A 19959-nucleotide genomic window follows, 5' to 3' on the forward strand; every position below is an offset into this window, starting at 1 on the left:
ATAAATTTTAGCAAATTTCTAGGTGTACTCTATGTTTCTAACTGACCATGCCCATCATTCCTTAAGTGTAGTGGTTGAAGCATAGCAGGCTGAACATATGCATCTTGGGTAGGCCAAGTTTGTTTTCCCAACAGAATTGTTGCTTAAGTAGCAACATATTGTTTTCAGTTTAACTTTACATCAAATTGCAGTTTCAGATTCAACTGTTAATGCGCCCAAAATAGAAATAGAATATAACCTCCTGTTTGAAACATAAAAGGTTGTCTTCACCATCATATGACATTGACCAATAAAAAGACTTTGAAATAAAAATAAATTTGACACAGATTTCTAGGATGAATAATGAGAGAAATATAATTTTCTAGGTTAGATTCTCTGTAGAAACAGTAGTAACACAGGAAAGAAGCAAAGAAGAACACAAGCATACAAAAAATTTAGTTCTCCATCTTTGATGATGCAGTTCTGATTGCAGGTGTTGCCACCACTCACCATATGCTCAGAGGTACATGTTACCAAATTTTTCCAAGCTATACAGGAAGTGCATTGGACTCTGAATGACCAACCCAAATTATGTTTCCATTTTTACAAATTTGTAGGTCAGTACAATATCTCAGAAAGGAGGGGCTCATCTGCATGGTGGCTTACTGTGTGTTTGGTTCTACTCACATCTCCTTTAAATTTACATGGTTCACATAACACTACCAGCAAACAGAAGTATTACACAGTTTCTCCTCTGTAAATCCATATTAACCCAATCCACTGATAATACAAAAAGGGAAGAAAAAAAACTCCACGCAGTTTCTCTAGTGCTTGCAGACACTTTGCTCTGATGCTTTTATGTGGGTGTGCCAATTGTTCCCCTCTCCACACCCATTCCCTCCTCTTCCCTTCTTTCATTTTGCTTCCTGTAGGCTGACAAGCAACTTCCTGTTGCTCTCCTCCATTCTGCTGGCATTTTTATGTTGCTGCAAATGGTGCCTTTCTTTTCTTTTCCCCCTAACTAGTGTGCAAAAGCATAACACTGCTCAAAGATTAATATTTCAGCTGTACCATACCAGGGAAAACAGATATTCGCACTTCCAGGGTTTTTTTTTAAGGAACCTACTGCAGCTGGTCAAACAGACTCAGAACGCTGAATCACCTTAGCAACCAGAGGAAGTGGAAATGTATAATTAGCAGGCTGGGCCACTAGGAAAAAGTGAGACTAATCCTCCCCAGAGGATGCCTGCTTGTGTGAATGGGAAAAAGTGATTGGCAACTAACAGTGAGCAGGAACTGTGGATGATACAAATGGAAAGCAAAGGTAAAACAAGTGTATTTCCTTTGAAGAAACGCTCCCATGTAGATGAACCTGAGGTCAGGTCTCCTGCTCCCCTGGTGCATTCATTACAGCTGCCCAATTTCCGTGCTTTTTAAAGTTTAATAGGAATATCTGTTGGCTATAGGTACATTCTTAAACCAAAGGGGTTTTTTGCCTATTAGTGAATTTCTCTCCTTTTTAATCCAGGAGGTAACAAATGGGATCCTGTGAAAGTTTGCTGAGAATGGATTGATCATTTGCATGCTTATTGAGTTCAGTGGGATTTACTTCCTTGCAATCCTGTTTAGGATGGGTGAAACTGACCATGGGGGAGGGAGAGGGCTGGAGTGGGTAGGGGAGGAGGAAGAAGGAATTGGGTGAGGAAAGGAAGAAGGGAGATGGAGGGGAAGGCAGGTCTGATCATCTGTATGCTTTGAGTTCAATGGGATTTACTCCCCTGCAATCATGCTTAGGACTGGTGAAACTGACCATGGAGAGAGAAGAAGGGGGAGGGAGAGCGGAGGAGGGAGGTTAGGTTTTATCACTTGCATGCTTATTGAGTTCAGTGGGATTTGGGTGGGTGGGCACTGGACAGAGGGAAAGCCCCTTTCCTTTCCCACAGGAAAACACTGCAGCAGCAGCATTTTTTAGGGTTTTCCCCACCTTTTTATTCTTCAGCAAGCACATGTTGTCTCCCATCCAAATTTAAACCAAAGCTGTGCTTGGTCACATCCACACCAGACCTTTATTCCAGTCATGGCTTCCCCCAGAGAATCCTCAGAAGTGTAGTTTGTGAAGGGTGCTGAGGGTTGTTAGGAGACGCCCTATTCCCCTCACAGAGCTACAATCACAGAAGAGAGACTAACTGTTAAACAATTCTGGCCACTGAAGTTCTGTCAGGGAGATAGGAGTCTCCTAATAACTCTCAGCACCCTTCACAAACTACACTTCCCAGGATTCCTTTGGAGGAAGCCATGACTGTTTCAAGTGGAATCGATGTCTGGCATGGGTGTGGCCCCAATTAGCCAAGCCAAACAGCTGTGAGTCTAGCTTTTAGAACACCGATAGTTGGTTCTTACTGAGCATGCCTGTGTTATGCATTCCAATGTTAAATTTCTTAAATTAATTAAAAATCAGCCATGTTTTTTGTTTTTTTTAACTGCAGAAAATGAAGATCAGAGTATGGGGCAAGGTCAGTTATAGGATTACAGGTACTCTGTAAACATGTCTGATTTTTAATTAATTTCAGCACATTGTGAGACTACTGACAAAAAAGTCAAAGAGGGGTCTGGATTTTTTTCTTGTTTTACACTTTGAACTCTAGATTCTCTGTGTTTTGTGTATTGCCATGAAAACTTAAAGGGTTGTTAAGCAAGCACTTCTGAGTTAAGGACGATAAGTTTTGTAAGATTTTGTTCTGAAATGAGCTTACAGGAAGCAGCAGAATGGCATGGAGGGTATTTTCAAAATAACATGGCAGAATGTGAAAAACCAATAGTATACAGCCTCTCTCGTGATTGCCAAGTTGATTATTTTATGTCCTATCACTGCTGTTCTAAGGGGTCACTGTACTTATTTCACAAACATTCTAGCTAACTGAATTATCTTTATCTGTATTTCAGGATTTCATTTTTTTCTGACAGCATTGCTTAAAGCTCACCCCCAGGTTTCTATATACTTGCAAGTGAGGTTTACACTTTGTGGACTGAATCCACAAAAAAAATATACCATAAGAAGATGTTAGGCTGCAACCCTAACCCCACTTACCTGGGAGTAAGCCACATTGCATTCAGCAGGACTTATTTCTGAATAGACACAGTTAGGATTGCAGCCTCAGGCTGCAATCCAATACACAATTACCTGGAAGTAAGTCCCATGAACTCAATGGAGCTTACTTCAGAGTAGATATGTATTGGATTGCAGCCTTAGTCTTTAAGGTGCCATTATTTTTCTTCTCCCTCCTGAGATGTCAATGCGCAGAATGTTTGAGGTATACGTGACTAGGTGGATGGACGGATGTGGACATGTCTTCATGATTACTCAGTGGACCATTCCAATTCCTACTCCAATCTTTTTAAAAAAAGGTTTCCCTATATTTAACAAATTCACTCATGGACTACAGCTCAAATAAGGATTGCATCTCAGACTTATTTAGCCCTTACACAAATATGTATAACACACAGGTCACCCAAATGTTGTCCCTGAGTTCTAGGGATTAGCATCCCATCAGATTAGATACTATATGTGTTTCGTATGCAATCTGCATTTAAATCAGACATTCCCAAACTGTGGTGTGTGGGCCACTAGTGGTCCATGAGTTTCATTCAAGTGGTCTGCAGTATGTCTGTGGATTGGTGGCTGAAGACAGGAGATGGCACATCCATAGTATTAAATATTCACATTGATTTTTAATTGTATTTTCATTGCTTCTATTATTTATTATATTGCATATTATTGCATTACTGTTTGAATTCTACAGAATACTGTACAAGAAAATACAAGAAAAAAGAAGCAAAAAAATGCAAATAAAATTCACACGTCTAACACAGCACTTTACAATTGCTGCAACAGGCAGAAAAATCATTAAGTGGTCCACTAAGACCATCAGCAATTTTCAAGTGCTGCATGAGAAAAAAGTTTGGGAACCACCAATCTAAATAGTACCAGCTAATGATAAGATATACACCATAGCCAGGACACTGCCTGCTTAAGCATTTTCATTTTTTGTTTAAGCAGCTAAAATAGTTGTTATAAAGAGGAAGTGGAAAGCTTAGCAGAAAGCTTCTCAGACATACAAAGAACAAAACAGCTCTGTGCAAGCATCCAAAAAGATGTGCCATTGGAAGGCTGAAGGAGATGAGCATCCCTAAATAAATTTTGAATAGTGATGTTGGGCCACCAGATGTCCATCTCACAACTACTGTTTAGCAAGCAGACCAGCGCTGCAGACTTGGGCCCTGTAGGGTTGCATAAGGAGATAAAAATAACAAGCCAAGCCAAACTAAGTAAGGCAGCACTACTTACATCTCTTGAAATAGGTGTGTGTGCGCGCAGGCACGTGCTACACTTGGCTCTGCTACAAAGGCAGGAGCATCTAGATTCTCACCAACAAAAGGTTATGGCATTCCCTTGTTTGCATATATTTTGTAGGAACACACAGTGCAATCCTGTATGTGTCTACTCAGAAGTAAGTCCCACTGACTTCAATAGGATTGTCTCCCAGGTAAGTGAGTATATGACTGAAGTATATGAGACAGCCTTGGTCGCCCTGTTTGATGACCTATGTCGGGAGAGAGACAGAGGGAGTGTAACTCCGTTGATTCTCCTTGATCTCTCAGCGGCTTTTGATACCATCGACCATGGTATCCTTCTGGAGAGGCTTGCGGAGCTGGGAGTTGGAGGAACTGTTTTGCAGTGGTTCCGCTCCTACTTGGCGGGCCGTCTCCAGAAGATAGTGCTTGGGGAACATTGCTCGACACCGTGGGTTCTCCAGTGTGGGGTCCCGCAGGGTTCGGTTTTGTCTCCCATGCTCTTTAACATCTATATGAAGCCGTTGGGTGCGGTCATCAGGAGTTTTGGAGTGCGTTGTCATCAGTACGCTGATGACACGCAGCTCTACTTCTCCTTTTCATCTTCTTCAGGTGAGGCGGTCGATGTGCTGAACCGTTGCCTGGCCGTGACAATGGACTGGATGAGAACTAACAAGCTGAGACTCAATCCTGATAAGACTGAGATGCTGTTGGTGGATGGTTTCTCCGATCAGATGGTGGATATATACCCTGTCCTGGACGGGGTTACACTCCCCCTAAAGGAACAGGTCCGTAGTCTGGGAGTCGTTTTAGACTCTTCCCTCTCACTTGAGGCTCATGTAGCCTCGGTGGCACGGAATGCGTTCTACCAACTTCGGTTGGTAGCCCAGCTACGTCCCTACCTGAGTAAAGAGGACCTTACATCAGTAGTACATGCTCTGGTAACCTCGCGTTTGGATTACTGCAACGTGCTTTACGTAGGGCTACCTTTGAAGACGGTTCGGAAGCTACAGCTAGTGCAAAATGCGGCGGCCAGACTGCTAACAAGAACTAAGCGGTCTGAGCATATAACACCTGTGCTGGCTCGCCTGCACTGGCTTCCAATACACTTCCGGGCCAGATTCAAAGTGTTGGTGTTAACCTATAAAGCCTTATACGGCGCGGGACCACGATATCTGTCGGAACGCCTCTCCCGATACGAACCGGCTCATATACTACGGTCTACTACGAAGGCCCTCCTCCGGGTCCCGACGCATAGGGAGGCCCGGAGGGTGGTGACGAGATCTAGGGCCTTCTCAGTGGCGGCCCCCGAATTGTGGAACAGTCTCCCCGAGGAGGTACGCTTGGCGCCGACACTATCATCTTTTCGGCGCCAAGTTAAAACCTTTCCCTTCTCTGAGGCATTTTAATCTTAGTTAAATGTTTGTAACTTGGTTTTAGATTGTGTAGTTTTTATATGCTTGTTGTCTCAGATTCTGTAATTTTATTGTATTTTATGTTAACCGCCCAGAGAGCTATTGCTAGTCGGGCGGTATATAAGTTTAAGAAATAAATAAATATAAATAAATAAAGTCTAAAAACTAGACCACTTTGAAGCAATTGCTTCAAAATTGGCTGAGGTCATGTCCTTAACTCTGGTATTATTCAAAGAGAAGTAAATTGAGTTGTGAATGGAGCAGGTGAACAAAGTCCTCTTATAATTAAATGTTACCTTAACTCCTATATTGTTTGTTTATGTGAATGTTACAAGAATAGAGACTACTCTTTCCCTTCCCAGGTTAACTATGTCTAGAGACTGACTATTCATACTGTAAGTAGCATAGTCAAGAATCGTTGCATTTCCCAACATGACATTAGTGAATGCAATCTTTCTCAGGGAAAATATTGTTCACTTGCATTCCTAGAATATTTACAAAAACAGAAATAAAGCATGCCTTACAGAATCTTTAAGGCAGAGGTGCAGAACCTGTGACATTCCAGATGTTGTTGAATTCCCACCAGCGCTAGCCAGCATTGCCAATGGTCAGAGTTGATGAGGGTTGTAGTTCAACAGAGTTTGGAGGGTTCTTCAAACCTGCTCTAAACCAACATTAGTCACTTAAGTATAGGTGAACCTTACACTGTCTAAACAATTTTCAATTATCACTTTCATATGTAAGTGGCAAAAGACAAAAATAAAATGGGGTGCAAGTTATAGAATTATTAAATTCAATGTTAAAAATTACCATCTATTCTAGAATCTCCTAGAGGACAAGCCAGTTTTTTTGGTAAAAAATGTTATTTTACTGCATAGTCCAATAATTTTTTCACACGCACACCCAATCTGTGGCACTCGTTGCCACAATAGATGACATAAGCCTATAGTGAAACTGCATTCAGTTAGAATTATCCAGAATAACAGAAAGTAGTTAGACATCACAGCACAAATATTCTGGTGCCTCTAAACATAAATTGCCAGAAAATCTTAGTGAAAAGGGCAACATTACTATATTAAACCAGTTAATGCTGTCTAACCAAGCTTCCTGTCCTTAATATGGGCTTGATGTTCTCATATTTGCAAATGAATAGATCCTCCATTATAAAAGGAATATGGAAAATGGAAATGGACTGCCTTCAAGTCGATCTCGACTTATGGCGATCCTATGAATAGGGTTTTCAAGGTAAGCGGCATTCAGAGGAGGTTTACCATAGCCTCCCTCAAAAAGGAATATAACTGCACAATATTCTCACAAAATAGTATTTTTGAACCAACAAGGCCTAGAATCACAACACTGCAGGCTCTGCCAGGCTCAAACCAAGTTCTGTGAATCAGACATTGGCTCCCTGTGGTATTGGGGCTGCTAGTCAAAGGAACAACAGGCAGTTCCAGCTGGGACATTCATACCACAACCCATAATCCTTCTGGCCTGAGGAGTCAGAAGACACCAGAGGGCCAGTCTGGTACCATTGACTGATATAAAGTTTTCAGATATTCTGCCTTTGCTCTATGTGGACAACTTGTCATTGAAGGAGGTCACCAATTTCTCCCTCCATCACCAGATTACTGACTTGTAGCCTTCCTGATTTTTGCCTGCCTTGGCCTGGGCATCTGATAAACACAGTATAAAACAGCAGCAACATTTGGACTCACAGCTCTTTGCAAGACAAGGCAAAGGCCTAGCCCTGCTCCCACATCAGCCTTTTATTTCATATATGGCTGACACATCACATATTTTCACAGCTCTCCCAACAATCCTCAGTACTGCCTCAAACTTAAAAATTTACTACAACGAATCCTTATTCCTTGTCTACTTCTTAACGCCCAGCCAGGGGCATAGGCACATACACTGTGTAAGATGTAGATGTTCCCACCCCACTCAAGGTCTTCTAATATATTCTGCGGTGTGTCTGTCCCAGGCCTCTTAGAAGCTGCAATTCAACAACCCTGTTATCCACACCTCCAATATTCATAGATATACTTATCCAGGCTTCATCCCAAAGATCTTTCCCCTCTCCCACCCAACCCATCACTTCCCTCTATTTTCACAATTGTCCAATTACAAAGTCTGCCTCCATACTGAAGTGCACACAATTGGTAGGGAAGCAAAATCTTCTCACATCTCCTCTCCTCCACCTATGTTCAAAGCATGGTGTACAGCATGTCTACCTTGTCCTACACACATGCATGTCTCTCTCATTTAGTCTACAGATAAAGGATAGGGAACCTGAGGCCCACCAGAATTTTAATGGACTCTAGCTCCTATTAGCCATAACCAGAATGGCCAATGGTCAGGAATGATTTGACTTTAGTTTAATCTTAACAACCAAACTGAGCTCAAAGCAGCTCACAATCGCAAAACAGTAACAACTATACTTCCTTATACACAAGAAATATACAAAGTGCAATACATACAATAAATGAATCAAAACATAAAATAGTAAAACCATAAAATACAAATCAATCATACTGGATATATGGTAGGAAGACCAATTACCACCCTGTGGCAAAAAAACAAAAAGACAATCAATCAAGGCAGTCCTGTCTATCACCTAGGGTGCACACACACGCCTCCCACCTCTTATTGGGGCAGATGGGAAAGACACAGGTTCCACCAGAAGGCTCTCAGCCTGGGGCAGAAAACACTTCTCTCTCCCACTGCAAGATGAAGGGAGTTGTAGTCCAGCAACATCTATGGACCACAGCTTCCCCATGCCTGGCACTGACAGTTAAGGACTTCTCACGCTTGCCTTGAATTCACACTTAGTAGCCTCTGCCAATGAAAGTATATTCACTAATAGGCAAAAAACCTTGCAGTTTAAGAACGTACCTATAGCCCACAGATGTTTCTAGGGAGCAGGAGACCTGACCTCCTCTCTGAGATATTGTACTGCCCTACCAATTTGGCAAAATGCAAACACAATTTTGGATGGTCTTTCACAGACCAATCCACTTCCTGTGTAGCTTGGAAGAATTTTCTTTTGCTTCTGTTTCTGTGAATATGTGAAGTATAGCAATTGTGGAATAATGGCACTGACAATTCTGCAGAATAGTCTCCAGTGGACATGAGGAATGTCTCAGTTTGCACAAAATAAAACAGTGGGAGGTAAGATATATTCTAGCAAATTTCTAGGTGTGCTCTATGTTTTTAATTGACCGTGCCCACCTTTCCTTAAGTGGAGTCGTTGAAGCACAGTAGGCTGAACACATGCATCTTGGGCAGGCAAGTTTGTTTTTTGCAACAGCGAGATTCATTGCTATTTTTGCTTCTTAGCAAATTTCTCTGCTTTTTAATCTGGGAGGTGAGAAATGGGATCCTGTGCAAGTTTGCTGAGAAAGGATCATCTGCATGCTTATTGAGTTCAATGGGATTTACTCTCCTGCAGTCATGCTCAGGATAGGTGAAACGGACTTGGGGGAGGGGCAGGGAGGGGAGAGGAAGGGGAGAAGATTGGGTGGACAGGCACTAGGCAGAGAGGAAGGCCCCTTCCTTTCCAAAAGGAAAGCACTGTGAACAGTATCATTGTTTTTCAGTGTTTTCCCCACGTTTTTATTCTACAGCAGGCACATATAGCCTCCAACCCAAATTTAAACCAAAGCTGTCCCTGGCCACATTCACACCAGGCCTTTATTTATCTTTAGACAGTCATGGCTTATCTCAAAGAATCCTGGGAAGTGTAGTTAGTGAAGGGTGCTGAGAGTTCCTAAGAGACACCCTGTTTCCCTCACAGACCTTCAATTAGAGTGGCTGACTGTTACACCAGTCTGACCACTGGAGCTCTGTCAGTGGAATGGGAGTCTCCTCTCAGCACCCTTCACAAACTACACTTCCCAGGATTCTTTGGGGGAAACCATGACTGTCTCAAGTGAAAGCAAAGTCTTGTGTGGGTGTGACCCGATTTGGCAAGCCCAGCAGCTGTGAGTCTGGCTTTTAGAACACTGACAGTTGGTTCTTACTGAGGGTGTCCAACATCATTGAGTTCAAGTCAAACGTTCTTAAATTAATTAAAAATCAGCTAGGCATTTTTTTAACTCTTAAACTGCAAAAGATGAAGGTCAGAGTATGGGGTAAGGTCTGTAATAGGATTCCAGGTACTCTGTGAACATGGCTGATTTTTAATGAATTTGAACAGATTATGAGAACTCTGACAGAAAAAAGTCCAAAAGGGCTCTGGGTTTTTTTTCTCTGTTTTTAGACTTTGAACTCTCTATTCTCTCTGACTGTTTTGTGTATTGCCATGAAAATTTAGAGGGTTGTTAAGCAAGCGTTTCTGAGTTCAGGATTATAAGTTTTGTAAGGTTTTGTTTTGAAATGAGCTTATGGGAAGTATCAGAATGGCATGGGGGTATTTTCAACTTAACATTGCGGAATGTGAAAAATCCACGCTGGGTATAGTATACAGCCACTCTCGTGGCTCTATAATCTTTCAAAGTGAACATGGCACATCCCTCACACAAACTGATATTTAGTGACCAGATGGGTTATCTGCAGTGTACTATAAATGTTTGGAGGAAGAACTCTTGCTACGTTAACAGTATACAATGAATTCTATTTTGCAAGAGGGAAAGATACCGGATAGTTGGAGAAATGCTAACATAACATTAATACCTAAAGAGGAGCAAGATTTAACTAAAACAAAAAATTATCGGCCGATATCTCTATTGAATAATGACTATAAAATTTTTACAATGATCTTGGCAGAAAGAATGAAAATAATATTGCAACAATTTATCCAGGAAGATCAATCGGGGTTTTTACCTAAAAGACAATTACGTGACAACGTCAGGAATGTCTTGAATGTCTTGGAATATTTAGAACAACGAAATGATAAACAAGCAGCTTTGATTTTCTTAGATGCTGAGAAAGCATTTGATAATTTGAATTGGAAATTTATGTTTCAGGTTTTGGAGCAAATGGATTTTGGAGACAATTTTATAAAATGGATTAGATCGATTTATACATCTCAGAAGGCTCAGATAATTGTTAATGGAGATTTAACGGATTCATGTGAAATACAAAAGGGTACAAGACAGGGATGTCCATTATCTCCTCTTCTATTTATTCTGGTCTTAGAAGTGCTGCTTAGAGATATAAGGCAAGATAAAAGGATTTCGGGATTAAAGATAAAAAAAGAAGAATATAAACTGAGAGCATTTGCTGATGATTTGATAATTGTATTAGAAAACCCTTTGGAAGGAATTAATGTATTAATGGACAAATTAAAAGAATGTGGACCGTTAGCAGGATTTAAGATCAACAATCAAAAAACAAAGATGTTGGTGAAAAATTTAACTTTAAGGGAACAGAAAGAGTTAATGGACAAGACAGATTTTACAATAGAGAAAAAGTTGAAATATTTAGGTATCATTATGACAAATAAAAATTCAAAGTTGTTTCATAATAATTATGAAAAATTATGGACAGAGATTAAGAAAGATCTGCTAAAATGGGATAAACTACAATTGTCATTAATGGGTAGAATATCTGTGATAAAAATGAATGTATTACCGAGAATGATGTTTTTGTTTCAAACAATACCTGTAATATCCCCTGATTTACCTTTTAAACAATGGCAAAAAGATATTTCTAAATTTGTATGGCAAGGAAAAAAACCAAGAGTTAAATTTAAATTACTACAAGACGCCAAAGAAAGAGGAGGACTGGGATTACCAAATCTGAGACTTTATTTTGCTGCCTGCTGTTTAGTCTGGATAAAGGAATGGATTTTATTGAGGAATAAAAGACTATTGGATTTGGAGGGCCATAACCTGAAGTGGGGATGGCATGGATATCTATGGTATGATAAAGTAAAAGTAAATGTAGACTTTAATAATCATTTTATAAGACGTCCTCTGTTGAAAATATGGAATAGATATAAACCAAGGTTCTATTCGAAAATACCATTATGTGTCTCAAGTCAAGAAGCGTTTTTCAGAAGAGAAATGGCTGGAAAAGAGAAATGGTTAACTTATCAAGAACTATTAGAAAATGTACATGGAGAATATATAATGAAAGAGAGAACAACTGATAAAGGAAGGATATAGTTCTCAATGGTTTGCCTATTTACAATTGTTAGAAAGATATAAAATGGACAAGAAAATGTATGGGTTTGAAATAAGTACGGTAAATCTGATTTTGAAATAGGTTTGTGTACAAATGATGAAAATACAATTGCGAAAATGTATAAACTCTTGCTGAAAATGGATATGGAAGAAGAACAAGTAAAAGAGTGTATGGTAAAGTGGGCAAAAAATTTTGGTTATAACATACAAATGGATCAATGGGAAAATATGTGGAAAAAAGGCTTGAGATTTACATTATGCTATAATCTTAAAGAAAATTTCTATAAAATGATGTATCGTTGGTACATGACTCCAGAAAAGTTGTCAAAAATGTATAGTAATGTTTCTAATGTTTGTTGGAAATGTAAACAACAAGAAGGATCATTTTATCATATGTGGTGGCTGTGTAAAAAGGCAAAATCATTTTGGGCACAGATAGGTAGGATGATGCAAAAAATTCTAAAGATAAATATTCAGTCAAAACCAGAATTTTTTTTATTGGGCTTTATGGATAAACAAATAGAAAAGAAATATGGAAGAATAATATTATATATGATTACGGCAGCAAGATTATTATATGCACAAAAGTGGAAAATGGAATCAACACCAACAACGGAAGACTGGCTATTGAAATTAATGGACTTAGTAGAGATGGATAAATTGACATGTTTACTTAGAGAAAAATCGACAGACACATTTCTTAAGGAATGGAAGCCTCTCTTAGACTTTTTGTTGAAAGATCAAAATAAAATGATGATATTGGGATTTGACGATTAACTAAGATAGCCTATGGAGAAAAGTGATCCTGTATGTATATATTAAGGGACAGGTTTGATATATATTATATACTTATAGCTGATCTGCGACAAATCGGAAGTCAACTATTTTATTTTTTTTTCTTTTGTTATATTGTTATATTTTTGTTGTTTGACTTTGTTTTGTTTGTCTTTTGAAAAATTTGAATAAAAATTATTTTTTAAAAAACTGATATTTAGTGTGCACTTGTAGACAGTTTTCCTTTTTGTACGAATTTGCATGCCAGACTTCCAATTCACCCCTCCTCACTAGTGTCCCAGCATGATACACAACTCGCTCTGTCTGTGGTAATCTCTGCTTGCATTTTATCTAGAAAGCTTGAGGATTAGTACAGCAAACTATCCCATGTGAAAAAGCATAGCTGTCTGCAAGGTTGGAAGTTATCAATGAGCTGCAAGAGCAATCCAGGTAAAGAAGTGTGCATATGAGATGAGACATGGGAAAGTACACTTAGCAATGGATATGCAGATTTGGACCAAACAAAACAAAAAGCATGTGTACATATAAATGAGCATGTACATATTAAGTATCAGCACAGGTGAAGCAATTCATATAAATTGCAGCAGAGTGCATGTCCTTTTGTAAACAGCTGCATATATAAAAGTTGTGCGAGACATCTTTTACCTGTTTGAAGGCCACACAGAGGTTATGCACATAAGGTTAGTTATGCACATAAGGTTAGTTAGAGAAAAACAAAGATAAAGACAAAGAAAAGAAAACTGGAGGCAACACAGAAGAAAAAGAAGGAAAGGAACCCATTTCTGCAAAAAAAATGGCACTAGCATGTCACACAACTATGTCAATTAGCTAAGCCCAATATAGAGAGGCCTCCTTAAAGCCTATGCAGCCACTTGTGCAAAACTTGAAAGCAGCTCAGAGGAACACCTCAGAGTATTTTATTTTACTATCAAAAGTAAAACACGGACAGCTAATCCTATTTTGTTAGTCATGCTACAAAGGCCTTCAGTACCCTCTTTTATCACTCAAGGAGACTACTTATGGCAAAGTTTAAGAAAAGCTGCTCTCTCAAGCCACCTCACATGTCAAACCTCACATAAGTAATTGATCCCATAGAGCTCAGCCTGCTCCCTAGCAAAACCATCCCTGGTGTCATTCATCACCCATGCCAAATCAACCCCCACCTGTTTACAATATATAAATCATTTCATCAAACTCTCCAAGATCACAAGCACCCCTTAAAATTAATATTCCAACTGAGGCCTACATATATCATCATAAAGGCTAAACTGTACTCTGCCCAAGAGCTACACCTTCTAACTCGCAGACACTATCCCCTGCCTCCTACTACTACCAACCTATCCCGAGCCACTCCCGGCCCTCGGACCCATCAGCTCCCCACCTCTCTACCTAAAAACAGGCATCTCCGATGCAAATACCCCAAATATGCATGAACCCGAAACCCTTCCACAACAAAAGCCACTCCCAACCTTCCGACAAACCTTCCCCACAAACACAAATAACCAGTCACCCTACCCATCCCAGACTTGACTCATATACCCCCCCTTTCAAGGAGCCTGGAAACCTCACGCTTCTTCTCCAAGCTCCTTTCCCTGCCTTTCATTAACACAGCCAATCCCCCCTCAAAATAATAATAATTATTATTATAATAATCCAGAAACTGTCCCAGGCCCTGACCCCTGTCAGGGACCCATAAGGCCTCTTTCTCTTTCTTTGGAAAGCATCCACCCATCGCCGCAAGCTCTTCAGTCCTGAGCCACTCATTCTCCTCGCTCGCTCCACTCACCAGTATTTGATGATGGCGGTGACCTGCAGGGGGTTGGGCTGTTCAGGGTACAGCCGCCGGCACTCGCCATAGATACCGTGCAGCCCCGGGGGGAAAAGTGGGGGGAAGGGGGCCGCCGCGGGGCCAGGGGGAGCGGGAGCGGCGGTCTCCATGAGGGAGCCTGCAAAAGGGGTGGGGGATAGAGGAAGAGAGAACTCCGCACGCTTCGAAGCACGGGAAGGAGAGACCAACAGAGACAAGCCCAGCCCCACACGCACAGTCCAAATGGTCGCTCCAAACTCCCTTCACGACCCCGGCCCGGGCAGCAGCAGCGCACCCCCCCCAAACCTCTGTCTTGATAGGCAGACGACTTCGCCAATCACAGCATGGTGAAAGCTGGGGCCGAATCGGCGTTAACCCCTTCCTGAAGCATATGTCTGACACCTAGCGACACCTACCTGCCATTGCAGAAGCCTTTCTGCCAGGAGAAAGAGGCCGGGCTAAGGAGAGGAGGAGGAGTCGCCGAGCTTCACGCTCACTCTGGCTGGGAAAGATAGTTTCTGGCAAAATTGGGAGAAAACAACAAACATGTAATATTGCGGAACACGCTCTTCTTCGACGGAAGCACCTTTTAGTATCTACTCGTGCACTTCTAGTGTGCCGGTAGTTATTCCGTTGCTATATGGAACTCAGCATGACGACAACGTGGAGGTAATGCGAGGAGGTCATTTCAGGATAACAAGCATAAATTATAGAATTTTTTTTGGGGGGGGGTTGTGTCTCCGTTTCTCCAAACGAGCCCAGGGCAACATACACGGTTCTTCCCCCACCAATCCATTTTAATCCTAGTTTGCCTGTCTCTTAAACAAAATTATTTAAATTACTTTATCCTTCAAATACATATTTATTTAATTTAATTCTATCTGGTAATTTATATACTAAATTGACAAGGACACTGAACTTGTCAAGGATTATCAATACCTTGGCACAGTCCTTAACCAAAATGGAGATAATAGTCAAGAAATCAGAAGATGGGTAGCATTGGGGAGGGCAGCTATGAGAGAACTCAAATATCCTCAAAGGCAAAGATGTATCACTGAACACTAAAGTCAGGATCATTCAGACCATGGTATACCCAATCTCTATGTATGGATGTGAAAGGTGGACAGTGAAAAAAGCAGATAAGAGAAAAACCAACTCATTTGAAATGAGGTGTTGGAGGAAAGTTTTGCGCATAGTATACCATGGACTGCCAAAAATACAAATAATTGGGTGTTAGAACAAATTAAACCAGAACTATCAATAGAAGCTAAAATGATGAAACTGAGGTTATCATACTTTGGACACATAATGAGAAGACATGATTCACTGGAAAAGACAGTAATGCTGGGAAAAACAGAAGGGAGTAGAAAAAGAGGAAGTCCAAACAAGAGATAGATTGACTCCATAAAGGAAGCCACAGACCTGAATTTACAAGATCTGAACAGGGTAGTTTATAATAGATGCTATTGTAAGTCACTGATTCATAGGGTTGCCATAAGTCGTATTCAACTTGAAGGCATATAACAACAAATTTATATACCTCTTAATATTCAGAATTTCTAAGTGGTGAACATATTTTTTTTAATATAAGGAATAAGAACACTTAAAATCTATTATAGAAACAAACTATCTTGTTTCTGTGTTAGTAATAAAGTCTTTGTAATTTGCCTGAAGTTCAGCAAGGAGGGTGTATGTCTAATCTCAATCGGGAGGAAGTTCCACAGGTTTGGGCCCACAACACTGAATGTGTGGCTTCTAATAGTTTCAAGCCATGCATCCAAGCCATGGGAGACCACCAACAGAGACCCCCCTGAAGATCTCAGTGATATAAGAGATCTCAGGGATGTAAGGGATCAGGCAGTCCTTAAGATATCCTGGACCCAAGTTGCCTTGTAAATTAACACAAGAACCTTAAACCTGGGGTGCTAACATATGGACAACCAATGCAAGCTTTTGCATTATGTATTGGAAAATTGACTGCTTTCAAGTTGATCCTGACTTATGGCGACCCTTATGAATAGGGTTTTCATAGTAAGTGGTATTCAGAGGTGGTTTTACCATTGCCTTCCTCTGAGGCTGAGGCAGCGACTGGCCCAAGGTCACCCAGTGAGCTTGATGGCTGTGTGGGGATTCGAACCCTGGTCTCCCAGGCCGTAGTCCCACACTCTAACCACAACACCACACTGGCTCTCGCATTATGTATCATGCCAGTATTATGTGCTGATAGTAATCTGTCCCCGTCAACAGTCCAGCTGCAGCATTTTGCAGACCACATTGCAATAATAACATCTTGGGGATACCAATCACTGTGGCCAGGCTATCCCTTTACAAGAAGAGCCATAGTTGGTGCACCAGCCATAGCTGATAAAAGGCATTCCTAGCCACTGAGGCTACCTGAGCCTCAAGTGACAAAGGTGGATCTAGGAGCATCCCCAAACCAACTTCAGAGGAAGAACAACCCTATCCAGAACAGGCAAATGGACGATCTCCTGGACATGGAAAAAACCCACCCATGGTGCCTCCACCTTCCCAGAGATCAAGCTCAGTGTATTAGCCCTCACCCATTCCACAACTGCATCCAGATAATGTTCCAGAACATGCCCAGACTCTCCTGACTCAGATATTATGGAGAAACAGACACAACTGAAAAGGCCCTCTTCCTTGTCACCACCTTCCAAGCTTGCCTCAGAGGCCTCTGAAGAGACGGGATAGTGTAAATGAGGCCTTACTGACAGCCCAGGTGCTTCCAGATTGCGAGCTTTTTGTGTTAACTAGTAGCTGCTCTTACACTAGAAGCTGCATGTGAAATTGCCACTGACTTGCCACACTTCAACATGAATGTGTACATCTTGCCATGTTCCAGCCACACTGCTGGGTATAACATAGCCATATTGGTGGAAGAGTAACAAGATACCAAAGCACTGTATTTTAGGGTCAGTTTTTTAAATTTGCATTCAAATGCTGTTTGTTTGTTGATGTGTTATTGTGGTAAGAGGTTAAAATATATTTTCGCATGAATCTAAAAACTGATTTTAAAAACCCACATGGCTAAAATGGTAGCAACTGGACATGTAATAGTGAACGTATGCCAAAGTGAAGAGGTATGGTGAGAGGGCTCAGTTGCTTGAAACATCATTGCACACATCAAACCCAAGCCTCTTTAAAAAGTCAAAAGGATAACATTAAGGCAGGGAATGGGAATTTCAGGCCTAGGGGTTGGATGTGGCCCTACAGACCTCTCTGTCTGACCCTCAGAACTTTCCCCTAACACTCTCACCCCAGGCCACACCCCACACTGCCCCTGCTTCACGCCCTGAGTATTGTTGCCTGATTGGAATGTGTTCTTGAAAACTGATAATGCCTCTTACTTGTCTGGATGGAGTAAAGAGAGGGGCACACGAGTGTGTGTAGAAACTAGTCTATTGTACACAAGTATTATTTGCATTTGTTACTCCACCCATTTTTGCCTCTGACTCCATCCACTGCTACCACTGGCATGTAATGCCCCCATCACAGGAAGGTTGCTCTGTGGAGACTGTGCCATTGTTCCATGTTGGAAATATGTGGTTCCACTCTGGTGGGCTTGGTCTGCATGTGGTTAAAAAGGGTAGATAGAGAGGAGACCTGGTTGCTAGGTCACATCTGTCCTTTGATCTCCTGCTAGCTCTCCCTTCCTGTGTAAACTGATATTCTTAGGATGCTGGCTACATCTTCCAGCTTTCTTCTTTCTCTTGAGGAAGAGAGAAGACATTTTGCCTTTGTCTCTCTCTCTCCTCACACCATAAAGGCAAACACTAGGCTCAGCATCTCCAACTTAGCTAGACAGCAAGATGTAGAACAAACTCTTTCCTGTCAAGTATGTTTTCCCAGAATAAAGTAGTTCTCTTACTTTGGAGCTTAAAGTCTCAGTGTGACTTATTCCAGGGAAGGTGTCCTATTGAGGAAGGATTCAAATACATACAAAGTTCACTCAGGTGCTTCTTTGCTTTTCTGCAGTATTCCATCCCTTCCTCTCAAAATGGATTTTGTGAGCAGTACAGGAAAAATGCAGAACAACTTGATGACACTGTCTTGTAGACAGCCCATTAAAAGTTAGTTAACAAAGAGTGGTTCCTAATTTGGAAGCAACCCCAGTCCTGCTCGCGGGCTTCCCCCAGGCACCTGGTTGGCCACTGTGAGAACAGGATGCTGGACTAGATGGGCCACTGGCCTGATCCAGCAGGCTCTTCTTATGTTCTTATGTTCTTACGTTTGCTCTGAAGTAAGTTTGACCAATCCAATGGGATTTACTCTCCTGTAACTGTGCATAGTATTACATTATTATAGTGCAATCCTACACATATTTACTGAGATAAAACAGGTGCTTATTCCTAGTTTGCAGTACAATTCTGTGCATGCCTGCTCAAAAGTTAGATTGTGGGCACACTAATTGCTTCAAAAGCAGCCAGTTTTTCCAGCTGCATTTTGAAGTGACTCTGCCCTCTGATGGACATACCTCCATTCCCCACTGCTAGCTTCAGACCTTTCACGTCCTCCCACAGGAAAGTGTTGGGCCAATAATTGTCTGTCTCAGCCTACAGCAAAGTGTTTCCATTGGCCACACCTGGAAGGCAAACGGGTTGATTTACCAGTCAGATACAAAATCTTTCTGAAGCTGAATTAAAAAAAAAACACTCAAGCTGTTCTGACTGGGGCAGAGACACACTTATTGTTGTGCTGGTTCCACCTTTCTTTTCTGAAAATGGGCAAACAACGCTAGTCAAACTCCACCTTTTTACTCTAAAACCTAGTTAGATTAGCTTGAGTGCAAGTTTTTTTTTTAATTGCAGCCTATATGTACATAGGATTATAGCCTTAGAATTAGTTGCTGGGTTTCTGATATTTTTTTCCCCAAAGGCAATGTACACATTACCTTTCAAGCATGCAGGCAAACCCTTAGCAAATAAATCATATTTAAACCTCTCAAATATAAAATAGTACTGCCCTGTCATGTTGGTAACACACCTAGGTTGTAGCATACATTCATTCAGTTTTGCTCTAATGTCTTGCACCAAATGGAATAATGAACAACAGATAAGTGATCTTCTGGGACACTTTGTAGTGTCCTGCATGGTTCTGTTCTATTCACTTCACTCCCGCTCCCTGCAACTGACAGTTCAATATCTTGCAGGGGGTATAAGACAAATCTCCTTATGCATAGGGGGTTGTGGGGCATACAGCTTAGCCTTACCACCTACATACATTTGGCAACTATGGGAAGACACCCTGCATGAGTCCCAGTGAACATATGTAGAACTCTTCCATGCGAGGGAACACCAACTGGCTAGCTTGCACAATCCCACAACCTCCCCACCACACATGCTTTTAACATGTGAGGAAGTTCCTGTGAACTTATCTGAGACAAGACTTGATAGAGTTCAATGCTATCAATATGCTGATAACCACCTCTTTTCCTTTTTCTCTGAATCAGATTCTGCAATCTCAGAAA

The 19959-nt window shown here is 41.2% G+C and overlaps 1 protein-coding gene across 4 annotated transcripts in view; it reads right to left on the reverse strand.

Annotated features, from left to right (window-relative positions):
- The window catches only part of SUFU (SUFU negative regulator of hedgehog signaling), a 158050-nt gene extending 143218 nt beyond the window's left edge, over positions 1–14832 (reverse strand). For 3 of the 4 annotated variants that reach the window (XR_009764028.1, XM_061636155.1, XM_061636154.1), the window contains exon 1: positions 14451–14831. Coding sequence is in view for 3 of the 4 variants with exons in the window: in XM_061636155.1 (XP_061492139.1) it covers positions 14451–14602 (152 nt within the window). In the remaining variant the exon portion in view is untranslated. Of the gene's footprint in view, positions 1–14450 lie in introns of all 4 variants that reach the window. The other variant, XM_061636156.1, reaches the window with a different exon arrangement.
- Between the last annotated feature and the right edge of the window lie 5127 nt (positions 14833–19959).

This window comes from Rhineura floridana, chromosome 7 (assembly GCF_030035675.1).
Source record: "Rhineura floridana isolate rRhiFlo1 chromosome 7, rRhiFlo1.hap2, whole genome shotgun sequence".
Taxonomy (NCBI): Eukaryota; Metazoa; Chordata; class Lepidosauria; order Squamata; family Rhineuridae; genus Rhineura; species Rhineura floridana.